The sequence below is a fragment of the Athene noctua genome, chromosome 6 (assembly GCF_965140245.1).
Source record: "Athene noctua chromosome 6, bAthNoc1.hap1.1, whole genome shotgun sequence".
In the NCBI taxonomy this organism is placed as follows: domain Eukaryota; kingdom Metazoa; phylum Chordata; class Aves; order Strigiformes; family Strigidae; genus Athene; species Athene noctua.
In genome coordinates this window covers 42,103,361-42,124,639 of record NC_134042.1, presented here as the reverse complement: position 1 = coordinate 42,124,639, position 21,279 = coordinate 42,103,361, and the positions used below count along the sequence as shown (strand labels likewise).

At 39.3% G+C, this 21,279-nt stretch overlaps 1 protein-coding gene across 3 annotated transcripts in view; it reads right to left on the bottom strand.

The window, feature by feature from the left end:
* Positions 1–313: 313 nt before the first annotated feature.
* ASPG (asparaginase) overlaps positions 314–21,279 on the bottom strand; it is a 48,137-nt gene continuing 27,171 nt past the window's right edge. The window contains exons 9-16 of one of the 3 annotated variants that reach the window (XM_074909310.1): positions 20,913–21,026; positions 17,790–17,909; positions 16,599–16,694; positions 15,546–15,709; positions 9,122–9,208; positions 2,777–2,876; positions 2,396–2,454; positions 314–734 (exon numbers count right to left, since the gene is read on the bottom strand). In XM_074909310.1, the coding sequence (XP_074765411.1) occupies positions 2,401–2,454; positions 2,777–2,876; positions 9,122–9,208; positions 15,546–15,709; positions 16,599–16,694; positions 17,790–17,909; positions 20,913–21,026 (735 nt within the window). In that variant the 3' untranslated portion in view covers positions 314–734; positions 2,396–2,400. Of the gene's footprint in view, positions 735–2,395; positions 2,455–2,776; positions 2,877–9,121; positions 9,209–15,124; positions 15,255–15,545; positions 15,710–16,598; positions 16,695–17,789; positions 17,910–20,912; positions 21,027–21,279 lie in introns of those variants that run through there. The other 2 variants (XM_074909311.1, XM_074909312.1) reach the window with 2 other exon arrangements.

Below are 21,279 nucleotides of genomic sequence, written 5' to 3'. Positions count from 1 at the left end.
CCTAAGAATTATGTGTCCAGCATGTAGCAATCTTGATTATATTCCGGTCAGGATGTGGGAAAGATGCTATTAGAAACAAAACAATCAATTCACTCAGACAGTCCCACAAACATGCTTTATGGCATCTGCCTCCTACTCATTTTAAGTGAGGTTTTATAGTGACACGTTGGTGAAGATTAGTACACAACTGCAGGCAGATGCCCATGACTGATTCAATTGTTTGCACTGACACTCACAATTGCTGTAATTGCAACTGAAGTGATACAAGTCATTGCAAAAAATAGACAAAGTGAAACCAACATTGTTCCTCAGAGATTTTATTAGTTGAAACCCCGAAATGCACAATCCACTGTTTTTTCTTGGTATGAAATCACCACAACATTTCCGTTTGCTATGCCTGCAATACTGTCCTCACTGATTTAATATAAGAAGATTCAAAAGGCCTCTTTAAAAACAGAACTTGTACAGTAAATGCAATACATTGCAGCCTTGTTTGCTTAAAAATATTTCTTTTCCAAAAAAGTGATTAAAAGATAAAATAGCAAATCATTTTTAGAAAATCAGTAAGAACTTAATGTGATCCTAAATAAAGAATATTTCTAAGCTCTAGCTTTACCATATGCTCCAAGCACAGCTACCACTGTTCCTTTAGTTTTCTCCTCCCGTAACTGCGTTAACACCATTAATGTTCTAAAATGGTATTTCTGAAGAGGAGTGACCATCTTCTACAGCCTCTGGAGAAAGAGAAAATGGATGTTTAGAACTAGGTGGTATCCAAAACCTTCCCCAGAAGAGATTACCTTGTAGCCTGTCAAGCCAGTTCTCATGCAGTACTGCAGACTTCCTTCAGACTGCCTACACCACTGATGGCTCAGTCCAAAGGAATTAAGAAATGATCCATGAAGGAGTTGAGGATTTAATACATTCACTCCTCACTTACAAAAGAAAAGGGACTTTTGCAGACCTGTTTCACTGAAAATGGAAATCCCTTTGCAACATAACTCATATTCTGAAGGTATTTTTAGCATCTTCATCCTGAACACTGGAAAACTTCCATTTAAATGCTCGAGACTGTGATTACATCTAGTTCTTCTGTATCAGCTAAAACCAAAGAAAACCCTACAACTTTACAGGAAAGCAAAAACTGCCTGATTCTGTCCTATGTTCTTTTAGACCAGTACACAGTGATTCAAAAATATCGTTGTTCCAGTTGCAGTTCCCCACTTATATACACATTAATTCACTCACATTGATCAAATAGAACACACAAGTAGCAAGGTAGCCATGGATGTAACAAAACCTTTAACTAAATTTTGTGTTAATTTTATTAAAAAAAGGAGATCCTCTCCTCCCAATATTTAAAATGGAATTAGACTTGCCAATATGTTGGAGAAGAGACACCTAAATCAACAACGTATTGCATCAGAAAGGAGTTCTGAGAAATGAAAGAGAAGTGTTTTAAATGTCTCCAGTTACGGCACAGCACTGGAGAAGGTCAAACGCCCAGACAAGTTTCCTACAGACAGACTTGTCAGATCTGATGCTTTGAACACGAGGCTCACACCTGCCTCACATGCACACAGCGAGGGAAACACACCTTCTGTGTTAGCAGCACAAAAGAGATTTCGTGCTGGGAGTCTGTGTCAGAGAGAACCAGGCAGCTACAGCTGAGTAAGGTCTGAGTAAGAGAGAGGCTGTGGCACTGCCCTGTCCCGCACCCCGTGTGGGAGCAAGCCCTCAGCAGAGCAAGCACTCTGCTGAAAGGGAGCCTTCCGCAGCCTGGGTGTGTAGTACAACTAACTGCCGTCTGTTAAGAATCTGCCCCACGTTCCCCGTGGTGGTTGACTACGTTACACTAGAAGATGGGCTGGTGCAAGGCGTTCCATTAAAAGCCAGAGGGAGAGCACAGGTGGAAATGCTGCAGGTACCACAGCAGCGCCTCCGGAGCGGGAGGCTGTGCAGCCCAACGGCTGTGATCGCCTCGCAGCTCTACGGCTGTGCTGGGGCATGGCACCCTCAAAACCAGGCCTGGCGAAGTGCCCAATAAAAGGCATCTCCTCTCCAGTGCAGACAAGACAGAGGAACAATTTATTGTAATGGGCCAACAGAACAAGATACTGCTGCCCTCAGTGGTTTTATTTTGGTAGCATTTAGATTTCCAACCAAGTTCAGAACCACGCTGTGGAACACACCGTAACAAAAGCACTTCCAGGCTCAGGCAGAAAGAAGAATAAACATCAGCCCTGCTCTACAAAGAAGGATTAGAGTACTCACCAGCTGAACCCAGATGCCCTAGTGTGAACTAGGGCTTAAATATTATACAAAATTCCCCTTCATATGTGTATATGCTGATCCATACATTTCAGAAGTCCAGCACTCAAAACCAAGATCTTACCTTCTTTACTGCTTTTGTCTAAAGAAATCAAGAATCTCCTTATGCCCTGTAGCCTCTGCCTGTAAGTAGAAACATGAATAAATCCTGCCATCCTGTGCACCAGGACATGCAAATACTTACTTGTGGGAAGTAAAAATATGTTACCACAAAATAATTAAAATCCAATTTAAATTTTAATTCCTCTGACATAGATGAGAAAAGTCTGGCTCCAACAATTTATTACTTCGGAACAACACCAGACTTGAGTTTGTAACAAACTCTAATCCGGTTTACAGTCCCCAAAGCACCACTTACTTTTCCCAAACTAATATTATCCAACAGAGTGCATTATTACTCACACAGCTAGCACACCATACGGACTACAGCCGTATGCACACTTACTACTTGTAGGGGATTCCTGCCATCATAACCAGTTTTCTTCAGGTCTGCCCCAGCTAGGTACCAGGCATGCAGCCCATCCACATCGCCTTCAGCTGTAAGGCTGGAAAAAGAGTAATTAATACTGGTTCTAAATCTTTCAGTTCATTTCAATGTGCTCCTGGGTCCTGTCAATTGGCTCAGCAGGCAAACGCTGAACCAGAACAGGCTCAACATGGCTGCCAGGGTAGAGAGGTAAGTAAAGGAACACTATTACAACAGCTTTGAATAGCTGAGCAAGCAACACAGCTTGATGAATCAGTTCCTTAAATTAATAGGGCTGTGCTATAAGTACTTACAACAGACTAGTTTCACATAGTGGGTGTGACTATGACCAAAGGGGAAAAAAGTCATGCAGTTTCATATTTCACAACACAATATTTATCTCATGAAGTGAGTTAGGGGGAAGGCAATGGCTAAATCAAGATGCAGCCGTGTAAGTGACAGCACAAGCAGATGTGCTAGGGATCAGCGTGTCTTATTTAAAACCATTAAGAAACCCCCTTCACAAGTTTGCATAACTATGTTTGCTACCAGAAGTTATGACAGCATATTTATGTGATATCATCTGGATGGTAACACAACTATAGTTTTATAAGATATTTGGTAAATATAATGATAAATGGGCAGCAAGCAAAAAAAAAAAAAAAAAAAGGCTTTTTAAAGATGACCTCTATCTGCCATGTATAACAAGCCATAGAAAGGATCAAACAAGTGAGTTAAAGTTTTCAGAGGAATGTACACCAGACTGTTTCTTCTGACATCTGCTGGTGGTCTCATCCATAATACTTAAGGTTCATTTTCAACTTTGGTAAAAGAAGGGCTAACAGCCTGTACATATGCAAAAGCACGGCCATCTGTACCAAGCCTGTGGACAGGCTGAACTGAGAGCAAAGCTGAGAGGACTACCTTCAGTTTTCTCAAGATACCAACATCTGTCAGGCTTCAGACCTGAGCTTGCTGTGTGTTTGCAGATTGTTTCAGCAGAACCACACTGATAATCATCAAGTGAGGTTGAATCTCATTAAGAGAGGGGGAACCCTCCCCAAACATATTAAATTCAGAGTTTGCTGCCTTAAACAGTGCTCGCTGTGAGGGAACAGCACACTGCTGGCAGCAGGGATGGAGGACTGTGACGGGCTCCTGGGTGTGACAACCAAGCCAGGCAGACCTTGTGGAGAGTGGAGAAGGCTGGAAGAAGCAAGGGGCAGACAGTCAGGTAAGCTTATGGAAGAAACCCGGAAAGCAAGGCTTCAGCATTCACTTCTCTGCTAGGCTGAAATCACTTCTGTTGTTGATTAAATCTCTTTAAGTACCTGAAAAAATGTTTTCAGGGGAGTGGAAGCCTCTAATTGCAGCAGACTGAGGAGAAAGTCAGAGAGAGGCTTTTGCTTGCAGCAGTCCCAGAGGTTGGGCAGGAAAAGGGAAAGCAAATAGTCTCTGTATTCCTCCATGCAACCCCACTGACCCTGAGACAGGGCAGAAGACCTACAGCTGGGGTATTTAGGGGACAGGGAAGTGGCAGTGGGGTGCCATGAGGTTTAACAGTGCTTCAGTCCAACATGAAGAAAAGGATCAATAAATCATTAATGAAAACTGCCATCACAAAAAAAGGCCCCTCAGAAGCTGTAAAGAAACAGAGGAAGGCAAAGGAGGTCTAACAGGAAGCTCAGTGGGAAGTCCTTAAGGAAGCTGCACAGAAAAGTAAGCATTAATAAAGAAAACGTGTAAGCATTAGTAAAGCAGAGAAGAAATTGCTTAGCAGCCACGTCTGGAACACAAGAGTTATCTTCATTTACAAAGACAAGTCTCTTGCCATTGACACTGGAGGGTTCCAGAATTAAGGAACAAACAAACAAACAAAAAGCAAGTGACAGTTACAAGCGTCTCCAACACTGGACAGGAAAGCACTGTATTTGCCAAACAGAATCTTATCGTTCAGCCACATGCAAAGTGGAAACCACTTTGGGCAAAGACCAGCACATTTAGAAACATTACCAACCTATACATCCAGGGCAATTTCGCTAGCATCACTGTAAGCAACTACTGTAAGGACTACTGCACCTACTTAAAAATTAACTGCCTAATAGCAGCTGTTCGGAAAGAGCAATTTAACCCACACTGCTAGAGGCCAAACCTGTGAAGTGGTCTCCTTCCATGACATTAGAGCAATCTAAATACACAGGAGTATCTTCGGTTCTGCAGCAGCCATTTACTGATCAAGTGAGAAATGCATTCTATGGGGACTGTGATCCAGAGAACAAAAAGTGATGTAGCTTGCGAGAAAATTTAAATACCAGTCTAAACAGAAGATATCTGCTATTCACTAAATCGATAATCAAAGACATCTTCTCCAATTCCAGATCTCCGTAGTCAAGCCATACACATCTGTATATTCTTTATGCACTGTAAGTGTACTTCACATAGACAAATACTTAGGACTTCTCAACGTACACTATCAGGACATTTGTTCTGTATTTTTCTGAAGGATATCTACGCCAGCAATTCCAACTACAAGCATATCCTCTAAGCAGCAATTCCATCATTTTTACATCGTGAAATGGAATAAAAATAACTTCAATATACACTTATCAGGATGTTTAAAACCTGCTTTGTTGACAAAGAACTACTTAGCACATTTTACTAAACTGATTGATACCTTTTACAGCAGATAATCCCAGGTGTGCTGCCTATCAATATTCTTGCATTTAAAAAAATTATGTACCCACTTCACAGTTTCAGCATGGCTAACGTAGCCATGATGATGACAGAGCTAAGATATCAAGAACAGTGATAATGCAATTACGCTCTCTAATTTTGTGCCTCCTGTCGCACTACCATCAAGCAAACTCAGTTACAGGAGCTGCTTTATTAAGGGGTGCTCTGTTACTCTCAAGGTACCAGGAGTGAAGCTGTTCAATCTCAGAGGGTTTAGAAGGACAGTACTAGATCTGGGAAGTAATGAGTACAGTGAAACGACACCTTGGGGTTCCCTCCTACCTCCTCAGGTGGTCAGGGAAGACATTCTTTTTTTAGGTGTATCATCACCCTGACAGAAGAGAAAATATATATATTTTTTTTTTTAAAGGAAAATCCTCAAAAAGCAAGTTAAAGTACAGCACAAAGCATGCTTTGTTCTATCCTGAACACATCTGGGAGTGCTACTCTTAGCTAGTATCTCCATGTCTCTCTCAGTTGAGAGAGATAGACTTCTTTGAAAGACAGCAGGCATTAGAAGCCTGGTCCTAATTCCTGCAGAGGCATATTTATCCCTCTTCCCCCAGCCTTACCCCCCAAGTTTATGTTAAATTGAAGAGGCATCTTATTCTGAAAGTTGCTGATTTTGAAAGGCTGGATCTTTGTATATTATATCATATCATTTTATGAAATCTAAGAATATGAAAGAGAAACTGGTTTGGCTTTATGCCCCTATTTAATTTTGTGAAGTACAGACTTGAACAGAGTATCTCAATTCTAGACAAGCTTTTTTCCTTTAAAAAACAAACACAAAGCAACAGTTTACCAACTCCAGAACGTGAAAAGCCTTCAGAATAAGTCTGAGTGTCCCAATTTATCTTGTCATGGTTTGATTTTGCAGATAGATGATAATACTACTGCAATATGAGAAGAGACTCTGACATTTTTAATGGATTACTAACATTAAGATCGCTTTCTCATTTCAAAACAAAGCCATGAACCAGATACCAAACATCAAGAAAGTGATTCTAAAAATCAGACTAACACCTCTCACTTAAAAAAAGTAAACAGCAAATTAAACCATGAAAGATTTGATAACTAGATCATCCTGGCTGCATCTATGTGCATCACCACTTCCTACACAAGAATTCCCGCTGATAGTGTCCAACTCTCAGGTCTGGTTGGTATTCTTTTCCCTCTCAAACATCACCAGTGCCAAAGGAGCACATTTATTTTTATTTTATCTCCAAAATATTCCAACTGAACTATTTTATTCTGTTCTAAAATCATGAGTCTAAACAGACGGAAGCTGAGGAGACAGAATTGGAACACAAAAATCACTGTTCATGGTCTTTTATGAAAGTCAGTTTGTTTGAGGATAGGTAGTAGCAAGGGGGGAAACGTGATTATAGCTTCTGATTCAGAGATAACTGTATGGGAGAAGAAAGTTAGCTAAGTGCAGGAATACAAAGCTTATCAGAAAGCAAGCAGCTTTGTCCTTCTAAACCCCAAGAAGTTGACATATTGCCTTGGTGACAAATTCAGATGGGTACAAGTTGCAGCTTAAGGCACATGACAAGATAGAAGAGATGTAGGAAAACAGTGCAAATTGGACAGAGGGAAGACGTTATAAACAACTTGTTCTATAAGCAGCTTGACCATGTGAAGACATTGACTGCTATAAAGGTGCCAGTGCCTGCAAAGTGAAGACTTAAAAGGGGGAGGTAAGAGGTAGGACAGAGAAGTGAGCCCAAGCATGCTGGAAAAATGAGTTTATCAGTCAGGTTATCTGAGGATACTCCAGAACTATCTGAGACATTTTGGCAGGAGGACAAACATTAGTACCTCAGATTGAATAACTTTTAGGCATCTGAATAACGTTCTGTGGAAAAAGTCCACTTTGGTGCAAAAGCCTATGCGAGGCCCTCTAAAACACAAGAGGAAAGAAAATCCTTCAGCTCTACCAGAGCCGAGTATGGAAGAGCCACCATTCACAGACACTTCAGCGCTGTCTTGAAGCCTGACCGTTGTGTCAGGCTGGCTGTGCTCCTGGTACAGGCCCTGCAGTGATGTCTGTCTGTGGGCATGCCTCTGGCTGTGGCTGCCGCTCCAGCTGCTGGCCTGGAGAGAGCCACGGCCCTGGCTCCTGACCCGCACCGAGGTGGGAAAGCCTCTTCCCCTCTCACCCCGACTATGCCACTCCGCACCGAGTGCTCATTCAGCCTCTGCACGCACATGCACTCCCACCCTATGTTTGGAAGATTTACCTTGTTTTCATACTAAACTTATTACCATCAATACAAGTTCAAAATATCTTAAATGTTTATTATCAGAATATCAGCTTTGAACAATAGGAGATCGTGCGATACAGATGCAGGGTGTATGATCTTCCTTAAAATGCTGTAACAAAATGCATCAGAACCACTCTTTGTTTAAAGGACACTTGTTCTCTTCTTTTTTTTTTTTTTGGACATATTACTGCTAGGTCAGCTAGCCAAACTGGTTCTGCATGTGGCACCAGGACTAACTAAGGGGCCAATTTATTTGCAGATGAATGTCATTCCCTAAGCCACTCCTCTCACCTTCTTGGCAGATGGAAACTATGCAGACTGAGGGTTTAGTTCTGTTCTATCATTTGCAATACCCTGGGAAGCACATACTTTAACTTCATGGTAAAAGTCTTATTACCCAGTTTCCTCTAAGCATGTTACAACAGAAACACTCCAGATAGTATTTCTTGATTCCAGAACTACTCAAGGGACAGAGTCTAGTATCTATACAGAACACACATAAGATTTACCTTGACCATATAGCTTTGTAGACAATATACATCACTGGCTGTTCCCTACAAGTCTCATGATTTCTTGCCAAGTCATGATATAAAGGCCAGTAGTCAGGGGGGTTTTGTTTGTTTTTGCGAAGAAGAAAAGAAGAAGAAATGAAGTAACAACTAGAAGTAATTTCAGGAAATACAGGAAATCTTCTTACAACTTTCAGAGTAATTTGTAATTTGGGACCAGCACTGAAAAAAATAAAATCCAAGCATCTATGGAAAACCAGCTTTAACAGAGGATTATATCCTCTTAAAATCAAATATAAGAACAGTGAGCAGTTGTTCAAAAGTTTGGGGGTTAAACTTCTTTGTCTATTTGATGTAGTTATTTTTAAGAATGATGTTATGTGCTAGTTAGAGTAGAAGCCATTCCCCTATAAGTGAAAAGTGGATTTTAAGAAAATAAAAATGATGCACTATGTGCAGTTTTATTCTCAGAGATGCTACTAAATCACACTTTGCACAGCTTCCTCCTCAGCCTTTCTAAGTGAAAATGCTTGAAAAAAATGGGGCATATTTGCTTCCAGTTCATTTATCCCCACAATACTCCCTACTTTGGAGCTCTCTTGAGTTACTTGTGCTTCAGCAGAGTTGACTCTTAATCATTTCACTTGTTTCCTCATTATTAGTTTAGCACAGAAACAGCCATGTCATGGGCCAGGGACCCAGATGTTCCTTGGAAGCTCTTTACACACTGTTTGCCATTCTGAGAGTCTCTCCTGAAAAACCATCCCCCTCCATCACAGTTTTAGGGCCACCTCACCTTTTATTACATTTACCTGCAGAGTATTGTTCCAATGTTCTTCAAGTCATGGCTTGAAAGGTGTGCTCCCGTTTCTCGTAACAATTTAATCACTTGTATGTGCCTTTATGAAAGGAATAGAAAATACAGAGAAAGTGTCGTGACCAGTATATTTTTGTTCCCCTAAATCCACCATTATTCACATACACAGTCAGTGAAAGTTCTTACATGATATTTGCCACCATCACAGAACTAGTGAATCTTCTCCAAGGTGACAGATAGAGTAAACAGATCTATCCTCCCTATCAAAAAATCACTCACATCCTAAGCTCATGGAAGTGTTAAGTTCAGGTCTGAAAATGAAAGGAATATATCCCTTTCTCCTCAAAGAATTTTTATTTTCTTTACCTTAGTGTTAGCTTAATTTAACACTTGAAATATCAGTGATTGAAATACATGCAAACAGTGAGGACATTTATTACATAGCATCATTCCTGTATTTTACAGAATACATGCCCATATATATGAGTTTTAAATAAAACATGTCTTGCATATAAGCAATGACTCTTTAAGTTAATGTAGAAGCTAATCAGGTTTTTACTGCTTCAAAACTGTAGTAAGTGTTCTTTCAAACCTCCCACAAAAGCACACCTTTTCCTAACTCCCTCCTCCCAATACCTTTATTATTCATTTCCACCTGGAGTCTTTAGGTTTTCCTTGTTCTTTCCTTTGAGATTAAGGGGGAAATTGATATTTAAGCACTACCAGCTAACTCCTATACCTTAGTCAAAATACTTGAGAAATCCTATGGAGAACATTGATCTCTAAAGGTACTGTCATGAGTAGAAAATAACATGACAGATGAAAAATATCCAAAAAACGTTTTTCACAAGTGACCTAGTGAAAGGTTTAGAGCTAGGTTTGAAAACAAAGTGACAGCGTGATTCTCTGCTAAACAAATGATCTAAGTTTACAAATCCAAACACTGTTTTTTTTTCTGGAAAGAGCATCATGACACCAGTAGATCAGGAATAGTTTCACAGTTCCTCTTTCAAGTAAATTGCTATACCATAACACTTCAAAATAAAGAGTCAGGCATATCGCTGTAATAGGAAATACATGGGCTTTCCCAACCCATTACCTAAAAACACATCAGTATTAATTAAAAATAAAAAATAAGCTCACATACACATTCTGCTTAATTACTCGCATTCTCTTGGAGGTAGCCCTGGGTCTTTCCATTTTAGAACTGAACTAAACTGCTTATCTAATCCCTCTGCTTCTTTTTAGGAAATTCCATCTTAAATGAGAAGTTACTACAGTTATCCATATTAAAGCTTATGTAAGTCTATATGATTCATGTAAGATCTTAATTTATAAGCTAAACAAAAAATTGTACAGATGCTATAGGAATCATATTGCTTTTCTAAACATAGGTTATTTAACATACCAGACAGATTTTTAAAAATTGTACTTTGTTTCAAATGACAGCCAAAAAAAATTAAAAATCTTTCTTTGTTTCATGGCAAAGCATTGCTGGAACAGCAAATGCTGCAAGTTTGTTCAGTTATCTAAAATATTTTCTCAGGTGGGTCCCTTAACTGCATGGCTAGTCATCCACAAGCATCTCCTTGAGCCAGTAAATAATGTCACAGCTTCCTATTTTTCAATCTGTGGTGACGAATGAATTCTACATGTATGAAATTTTTAGTTCAGTCTTAAGCAGAACAGTAATTAGCTGAAATTTGACCTAAAATAGATTAAAGTAGAACACGTCTGTTCACTCAGGTTCACACTGAACATGCTTACTCTGCAACGACTGCCCTGGAATATTCCTTGTTTGCCACCTTATATTTGAATCACAGCATGAAACTAGTGCTTTTTAAAATAAAACCTATACTATGGGACAGCACTATAAGATAAAAGGCAGTAAAGCATGTAATGTGTGCTATCTTCCCTCAATGTGCTCCCCCTGTGAAGTCGGTATCTCTGGATGCCAGCAAAGAGTCAGGCTTTCCTTTTCCCCTATTGTAACTATTTACTCCTCGCTGGTAGGGAAATTCTCTCCAGAAAGCACTTCATGTCCCACCTATGCCACAAAGCCATTACTACTCTGAGTGGAGCTCTACAAATCTGATACAGGCATATCTGGGGGCATTTACCCCACATGCTTAATACAGCAAATTTAAATGAGGAAAAAAAGTGGTTTGAAATAAAATAAATCTTTAAGCATTGAAATCAACTGTGTTTACAATAAATGCCTTCAATAAAACATTTCTAAATAGCAGTACAATGTCCCAATGACTGGGAATCATTCAAAATTGTGTTTCATGGTATGGTGGGAAGAAGAGGAAGTGTTCTTTATCACTGGTTGTTAAAGGAGTGGAGGAACAGGGACAAAGAAGTAATGCCCAAATTAAAAGTGTTAAATTTAGTACTGTGACTATGAAAAGCAGATCTATCTAAGAAAGCAAACAGACCACCTCTCATATTCCCATCACTCAACATGAAAACTATGTGGGAGGTAAGTCGCACTAAAGCTTGTTCTTACTTGCACCCAAACAGTATCTACATTCTGCAGAATCTTAAGCCCTATCCAGAGTACCACTTCTGCTGCCTTGTACCTACTGCAAGAGCATTATTCATATTTCAAGAGGCTGGCTGTGAATTTTCTGATACTGTTATGTCTTAGGGACATGAGAGGTATTTGTCTTTAGAAGCTGTTTCTCTAAGTGCTGCTCTCCTGTGGCTTCACAAAAGCCTCACAAGGGTCACAGTTTAGCTGATCTGAAGTTCAGCTGATGTCATGAGCTTCTTGGGAAGGGTTCAGATGCAATTCCTGTTCTAAGGTGGCAGCACAAAGCCAAGAACAGAGCAACTGTTGGACAATAAATGTTGAAGGTATAGATGAAAGGCCAACATCCCCATGTTAGCCTGAGGTGCCCAGCTGCTTGCCCAGTCTAGCCCCACCTGATGATAAGCAAAGCCATGAGGAGCTATTGTCACCTGTGAACTGTTGCTGACTCTCCCTTTTCTTAGTGAGCTCTGTTACCAAACTGTGGCTCTTGGTCAGACACAGGCTATAGAAAGAATGCTATTTTGCATGCTACTTAAGTTAGCCTTTTCATACTACCACTGTCATTCATCTGCTCTCTGAAGGAAAAAACAAATAGATAAAAGCGTGTCTAGTGCCTCCTCCCTGCTAGATTCCATTATTGATAACACTGGAGATAAAAACCCCAATGTATACTAATATTTTAATGGATTAATAAAAAAATAAATAATTCAGTGTAGTCTTCAACATTCACTGTTGTAAGGGAAGTCTGAGTTCCAGATAAAGACATCCAAACTCTTACCAGTTCACGAGGGCTCTGGATTCACAGCAGTCGGGGTGCCATACAGTATGTATCATCCTAGGCCTTGACTTGGCAGACACTTATTAAAAGTGAATCAACTTCAAAAGGGATGAATCACACATGTGAAATTAACACGCATGTAAGAGTTTGTAGGATAGGGGCCTTAGGGTGCACACCTTCCACCAACTCTTTAAAGAAATGCAGGTGCAATGTATATCCAAACTTGACTGGCTTCATTCTTTTTAATGATTGCTCCCCTAGCAACTGGAATGGTTATGGCAGGATCAGCTTAGTTTCATCTGTTCGGTTTTCTGCACGGTATCAGTGGGAATTTTATGCTGAAATACTGTAAGGACAGGCTTCAGTGCACTTCTGGAGTCAGTGGTGGTTAGATTTTCACTCTGCCTTAGATTTCCTGAAATAATGTAAATGTAACCTTGCAAAATATCAAGTATTTAAATTCATATTTATGTGGGAGGTAATTTTACTGCCTCTAATCTGATGTTCTCACAGCACTGTATGAGCAACTCCCCATTTTCAACCTTTTACCACTGCTCTACAAGTAAATGGAAGTGCTTTTACTACATAAAATATACTCAATTTTTATTCAAGACATCTTCCTGCTTAGAGAGTTTCTGTTATTAAAAAAATATTATTCTATTGTTTTGAAAATGAATTATCCCTTGAGGGTATTCTAAGAAATTAAAGGAATGCTACTAATTTTGATCAAGCAACTGGCCTAAATTAACAGTGGTCTGTTTAGCTTCATGCATAAAGTGAATGAGACTACACGCAAACTGCAGAATTACAAATGAAAAAGCGGAAATGCAGGAGTTTATTTCTTATTTAGAAAGTGACTCCACATTTTACCATCTAAAGAAACAAAGAGTCATATAAAATAAAAAAATTTAAGAGACTATTATTGATATAGATCGATTTGCTGGTCTACCAACTGACAGTGCTATGTTAATAAGCTTTTAAGAAGAGACATAACTCCTGATCATCTTTACAAATTATTAAACGGAAAAGAGAAATCAGTCATCATTATATAGGTTAGCATGCTAGGTTAAAAGGCAAGCCACTGAGAAATGGGACATAAAAAACCAGCAAAAAAGCTATTTTTAAGATGAGTGGGTACTGTACTGCAGTTAAATGCCAATTAAACAAATATTAATTCTCAGAAAATGGGATTAAACTGATGCAATATTTAGTAAAATTGAGAAAGTTACAATATTAAACAGTTTAAGGCATTGACTGCTCATTAAGATCAGTTTTCCCCCTTCCCTCTCTGCCACTTTGTACACTGCATCAGGATAATCTCTTCACTTTCAGCACGCAACTGTTTAATAAATAGAATTTAAATATTTCTGTAGCAGAAATCTTTTTGGTGGGTATCTAATTACGCACATATACAGCTGTCTGATCTTTACCATTCTCCTTTATATGCTTATCAGTGTGAAATACAGTGTGAGTACAGAGCAGATCATAAATACACATTTATGAGATTAGTTTTAAGTCAACTCTTCCTCTCATTCTAACAGTAGAAACAAAAAGAGAAACTGAAAATGGTTATGGTGCAGCTTCCTTTTACAATTCCCTACATCAAAATGGGTGTGCAGTTTTAAAGACCTTAAGAGTCATAGTAGGAGTCTTAATATAGGAGTGGCAATGCTAAGGAATCCAAACAACAAGCTCATGTGAAATTCCTCAGGCAGTAAATGGGTGCGGTAAAAAAAGTAGGTGCCTGATTTGCAGGAACATCTAATGGTATCTAATGCTTTAGCATTTTCTCACATTGGATCAGAGCCACCTCTGTTTAACTGCGAGGTTATTTGTTTGATTTGCTGTTGGGCTTGTTTTTGCTTTAAGACTTTAAGGGTTTGCCACTGAAGGGCTTACATATTCATAAGAGAAAGCAACAACTACAAAGCCATAAAGGACCATGCAGTAGGTACAGCAATAGCACAGTGTGGCCACACAGCACTTCAAGTCTCAAGTTAATAGAGCCAGTTGAGCTTTCTACATCTGGCCTTTGAGGCAGAAAAGCTCTTCTTATTCCTGCAGTGAATGCAAAACCAGGACTGTCAGACCTCCCAGGGAGCTAACTCGCGCCTGACAGACCAGGTGAACTTGTCAACGTTAGAAAGCTGTAGGAATATCTGGGGACAGACATCCATGGAGACCATGAAAACTCTATCCCTCCAAGCTCCTTTACAGAAAAAAGCTTCTCTCCTGCCATCATACAGACTAAATATGAGATAAGGAACTGAAAGTGGATCAAAGAAACAAGAAAAGATTAGGGCATGCAGCTTCTAACACGTTAGAAGACCAATGGCTCTATGAAGCCCCAGGCTATATAAACTGAGCGTTTTAAAATTAAATTTTGATAACTGATAATTTTTATACTCTGTGCTACGGCCATTCCTCAGGACTATACAACAAAGAGACCAGTAAATCGAATGTCCATGACTAATATTCAAGAACTGTTGACACCTAGAACAACAGGAAAAGGAAATCCACAATGCAGGCAGAGCCATGCAGCCATCCCATATAATTATGAGTGGGTGGAAGGGAAAAATCAAAAAAACAGTCACCCAGTGAGAGACTCAGGAAAGCACCAGTGGAAGGGAAAGATTAAAACATGTCAACCTACCAGTATATTTTGTGCCAATTGAAACGGTCTGGTCTTGATGAGAAAGGGGAGGGCAGAAAGAAAACAGGCAGCCCTTGGTCCTGCACTCTCACTTCTGACAGTCAAAAGGAGTGATCAGTTTGGCTGTTTTATAAGGAAGCCTCATAACAAAGAGTGGAGTCCTGAAATTACGGACAAAGTCTTGGCAGGAAGCCAGCAATAAATTACTTCATGCTAAAATTCTGCATGCATACCAAGTTGTTTGCTTTCATTTCATATTATTTTAAGAAATCTTTTAATTTAGGCTAGTCACATCCTTTGAAATGAAGCTGGTTTGCGTTATTTTAACTGCTGTCATTTACACATGACTGATGAGAAAAAACAAGACCAAAACACAGGGATGGACTGTAAATCCAAAATGATAGAAGGTTTATAAAACTTTACATAGAGTGGTGTATAAATTATTTTGTTACCTGAACTCGATCGCATTCATCAGTGGGGTAGATCCGTATCTGTCTCTAGCATAAACAGTTGCGCCAGATGTCAACAAATACTCAACTAATGGTAAATGCCCTTCAGAGGCTGCAATATGAAGTGGAGTTCGGCCGTCATAGTCTCCACAGCTCAAGTTTCCACCCTACAAAAGGACAGATCCTTCGCATACTAAAAAGATAATGGCTGCACATTAAGTTGTTGGTACAAGAGTAGATGCATACACCACATTTTAATTCTGCCACCAAAATGTTAAGCTTGTCAAACTTAAAGTTTATCTTGTAGAGTTGGTTTAGCACCAGGATGATATTTATTCCACCTTCTGCATATTCCCCCCTCTACACGTATTTTCATTACATTCAGATTTTATTTGCTCTTTATTGCAGTATGCCATACAGCAACTTTGTGCCTATAGTCTGCTAATTTTACTTGTGTTAGTTTATTGGTATTTTCAGTATACATTTATCCTTTCTTGAGGTCCATTAGCAAAATCCCAAGAGTAGGGTAAACCAAGGCATAAAGGAAAAAAAAGAGGTGTAGATGATCCAAAGAAACGCTTGTTTCTTTTTTCAGGTATAACCCAAGCCAGAGCTATAGGGAGAGCCACAAATCCTGAATTAGCACTGCACTGTGTTTTGCTTAAATACAATTTTCAAATCCTTTTTTTTTTTAATCATGACAGATTTACATCCAAAAGCTGGATACTATGAATATGCATAAAGAAAGCTAAGTGAAAGAAAGCAGCACAAACCATTTTAAAGTGTTCCAAAGTTAGCAGATAAGAACTTGCATTTTAATCTACCTGTATTTTCACACTTCAAAAGAAAATGTAAACAGCTGAGAACCAGATAGGGGAAAGAACACATCAGTTTTAAAAGACAAAGACTGAGGAGCCTAGAAACCAACTGTACTAGTCAAAGCACCTTGATTCTAAGACTTGGATAGTTGCTTCCCAGTGAGCACAGCTTCCTCCTGTCATTTACAACTTTATTTTAAAAATTTAGGTTTTGTGCAAACTGTTAACTTTACATTACCATTTCTGCTATGGCTCTTAGTGCATCTATGTCGCCCAGTTTAGCTGCAGCACAAGCCAAAGGTGGAATTAATGCATCTCTTACAGCTTCTAACTCCTGAGAAACAAATAAAATTAAACATTTAATATCAGCCTCGCCTCTAATAGGATTGATGTCCAAGTCATAAAACCACTGCCCTTGCTTTCATGTAAAGTTTCCAAATTAGTCATTTGGATATTTTTAAATGGTAGCGTTTAGTTCTTGGAAGGAAAGAAGTCTCATGTTTATTTTACATTTTGTCAGTCTCACATCCATAAGATTTATATTCCATCCTGGCAACACTACAATTACCTGGTATCTATATATACACCACTTAAGGTGCACACACTAATTACCACCTCTGTACCGCCACAGTTACGTGTCAGTACAGTAAGAGGAACAGCAATGGTAGGAGTTGAAAAGACCATACAGTCCAGTCTCCTCAAGACTGGATCAACTTTACTCATATGATTCCTCAGATATTTGTGTAACCTGTACTTCCAAAACTCCACTGACAAGCCCCACAGACCCCTAAATATCCTCCCACTTCTCAGGCATACTAAAGAAGAACCATACATTCAGTATTTATTAGTTACTAAAAATCCAATCTTGCCTGAAACCAGGCCAAGAGAAAAGCAAGTACTTGTATCTTACAAGCAATACTATATTTTCTGACTTTCCAGTTGGGAGGGACTAATACTAAACACCACAAATTACACTTGTGTAGTGCCTCCTTAGTATCAGCCTTCTATGACTGCATGTACAATTAAGCTGGTTTACCCATTATTATTTGGATTGCTCCAAACTGTCAATACATTTGACCACAAAAATACAAAGCACTTTTTCATATCATTGATACCCTGAATTACAGCAACTGTCTGAGGCTTGTTATTGCAACCAGCCAGCCAAGAAAACAAACTCAAGATGGGGCTACAAAGAGGAAAAAAAAAAAGATAATATGTTTTTAATTAAAAACATTTTAATGTTATGCTTGTCATTGTGTGCTTTCTCCCTAACCCAACTGGTTAGCGGGGACACTCAGTACTAAAAAAATAATATAATAGCTCCAATGTTCCATTTTTCTTTCAGCTTTGCTGTTCATCTTTAAACTAGGTTCATTTAACTGAGTTTACAGCTTTACATGAGCTCAATTTTAAATATTTAAGTATATACCTCCTTGCTGCTGATACTCAGAGATTTGGCAATCACTTGAATAAACTTGCTATCTCTCAGAGAGATCTTGGCTCCTGTGGGTACAACAGTCATTTCTCCTCTTAGATTCTCACTCAGCATCTGAAAAGCAAGCAATCAAATCCTTTGTTAGCAGAGGAAAAATATGGTAGTAGTCTAATAAAAAACCTTAGGATCAAGTTAGAAAATTCTTTGGAGGAATTATGGAAACTAATTGAACGCAGACAAACGATTAAAGAAATAGTTACTGTCCCATGAAGATTGCAAGTTTAAAAAGACAAAGTGGTGGTGGGGGGAAGAGACAGGCAAATAAAACTCTCTTCCAAAGCAAAGAAACCAAAATAAGCACGTAACAAAAACACCCCAATTTTTAGAGTATGCAGACAGAAGTTTCCTAGTGGGGCAAGCTGCAGCCTACTTAAAAACACAAAGATAGTGAGTAATCAGCAGAGTGAGGCTGAAGACCAGAATATTCTGAAATGCTGCATTTTGCCAGCATACCCAAACCTCAGTACTCCTACACAGACTGTGTACATAGGCCTCAAAACAAAGCCCAGTGCTGCTTGTGGACAGTCACATTATTTCAATGGATTTTCAAACAGCTCCATTAGCCCTGATGTTGTTAAAACTGGCCATAGAGCCAGTTTTGAATGCAGAGGGTCTATAGTAGTAATAGTCATTCAGTATTAAAGCAGGCATGTAACCATTTGCAGGATGGGTGAATCCAATATAACCAGGGAAAAAAAAAACCCAAACTGAAAAAAACAATTCATGTGTAGAAGGTGCTTGAATATGGCAATAAAGAAATGAAAATGCTCCAGAAGGCAGGCTCTGGAAAACCTGAAGAACAGAGAGAGAAGCCAGTCATTAAGAAAAAGCAACTGGTTTCCTCAATTCTGACAATTTTACATACTGGCACTCTTTCACGAAAGGTTGCTGATGCAGCTATAAAGCATGTAGTTATTTCAATTAGAATTTTAAAAAGCAGGATTGTGAAAGTTTGCAAGAAACAGATGTGATGTTGGAAGGAGGAATGCCCCAGGTTTTCTTATGTCTAGGCATGCCCTTTATTACAAAAAAAACTCCAAGCGCTGACAACACAAGTAGCTGTCTGCTGGAAGAGTCCCATACACATCTAACTCAGAGCATACCAACTGCTCTGGCGCACTTTTAGAGTTTGACAGGTTGAGATCATTGCTTTGCACAGGTAACCTTAGCAATTGGCACCTGTGCTAAATGCATCCAGTGCAAAGCCCTACGTGCCTTACTCAGTCCTACCAGCTCTGCAGCCATTTGCATGTGTCTGGGGGCACATTCCTTGCTTCTTCGTGTTGAAAGAGAATCCTAAAATAACCAGCTTCAGGAGAGCTTCTGTCTCTTGGGAGACTATTGTTCGGTGATATGTTTAGCTGAAGATATTGCCACAGACAACATATTTCCAGGCTTTCTTCTTCTCCTGGTCTCTACCACTCATTCCTGCCCAGGCAATGCAGTATGCTGCTCCCTTAGTTGTGCCAACACAATTGTTTGTGGGTCTGTACAATGAGTCAAATAAGGAAACTGATCCCACTTAACCGAAAAAAATTGCAGAAGTTATTTTGTTTTTCAGACCATATAAAGGAGGTCCCAGCAGCACCACCCAAAACCGGTGTAGCACATTCCAAAGGGCAGCACATGAAGATGCAGGAGTACCTTGTGCCAGTGGTACCTAAAAAAGTGTATCACCAAGTCCTCACCCGAGAAAGTCAGCTACCTCACTCAGCAAACTGGATCTCAAGTTAAGTTTTAACTCACACACCTAGTCAGGAAGCCAGCTGGGAAAGCTTCTCCTGTCCCAGGTCAAATAATCCTCTGTACAAGAAGATTAAAGTCTGCATTAAAAAAATGAGCTAGTATTCATATGTTCCAGGGTCACTGAGTGTACCAAACGGACATCAGTGAAGAGCCTGGGTTTCTAAAGTGTATGTACACAAACACATGCAATACCACTACTCTGCACACAGCATTATGTCGCCAGTCAAGCACATTCTTGCACAGAGTATGTTCTTGCCATCCTCACCAAAGATACACATAGCTCCTCCTCCTCTCATTTTCCAGAGCCAGGGCTTTAGCATGCAACTGCAAGCTCAGAGTCTGAAACTGTTTCTAAGCACAGGAAGCAGTACTTCCTGACACCCCACTTATGATGACAGGTATCCAAATACGTTTGTCTCAAGAGCTGCTACTGGTTGGAAGATATTGAGCATGAAATAATGATAAAATTTGTTTCAGTTTTAATAAAAACAAAACACCATCATAAGATACACATGTGCATGCAGTGCTGAAGTCTAGAGAGTGACTCATCGTGATGTCATTTCCCAAAGCGTCAGGATTATGAATTCACTGCATACAAGCATAGAACCACATGCATTCCTGCAGACTACTGCTCCCTTAAGTCAGAGCTCTATGTTCCTTGTATAAAAGGAACATGATATATAACTAGATAATTTGAAGAAGAAAGCCTTGATTAAGGACCAATGAACAATAAGAACATTCTTAAAGAGGCTATAATTTTAAAATCAGTTACAATTGGTTCTTAGAATAATCATCTATTTTTTAGATATTTATAAAGTGTATCTTCTCTTAGAGAAATTAAATCCAACACTGTCATGAGTAATGTTGCAAAAAAAGAGGCTGTAGGCAATATTTATTTCCAGAATTAGCTTTGTGTGAATGAGTCTTGGAGAAACCTTTAGCATACTAAGATCAATAACAAGACCTTTGTTGACTTCAGTAGGGTTGGAATTCTGTCTCCCACATGCATTCCTACATTTGGGTTTACAGTACAGAAATGTCTAAGGTAGACTACTACCATTTAAAGATGGCATTTTCATGGCTTGGTCATGGTCTTCACCTGACTTACGCAGATAATTCTCTTCCAATCTACATACGTTCATTTGCCGAACAGTGTTTTCCTCAAGGAAAAAAACACGTGATGTTCACATTATGGCTCTGGAACCAATTGCTTTTAAATGCAAGGGAGAAGCTCAAGGCATTCAGCTGAGCAGAAGTTATCACAACAGATGAGAAAGTTAAAGCCTTTCAAGGTCACACTGAAATATTTACCTGCCTCTTCTCCTCCCAGCTAAGCTTACTCTTGCTGAGCGTGTATGACAGTTTAGTTAGGGCTGCCTCTGGTGTCATATCACCTCCAGGAATTACTCCAACATCAGCAAGAGTCTGAATAAAAAGGAATAATGATTCCAATTAGCATAGCATTCAGAAATACCTGCGTGAACAGAAAATGTATATGAATGATGAGTAGCTACACAGAATACAGTATGCAGCTGTGCCTCCACTCTCTTGCTCCTCCTACTGCCACTGTAATTTTTGTAATTTTAGTTATCAGATACCAAGCAAACACTAGAGCCAGCTGAGTAACGATGACTTTTACTTAAAATTCCTTTTCATGCAATAACATTGAAGAATTCAC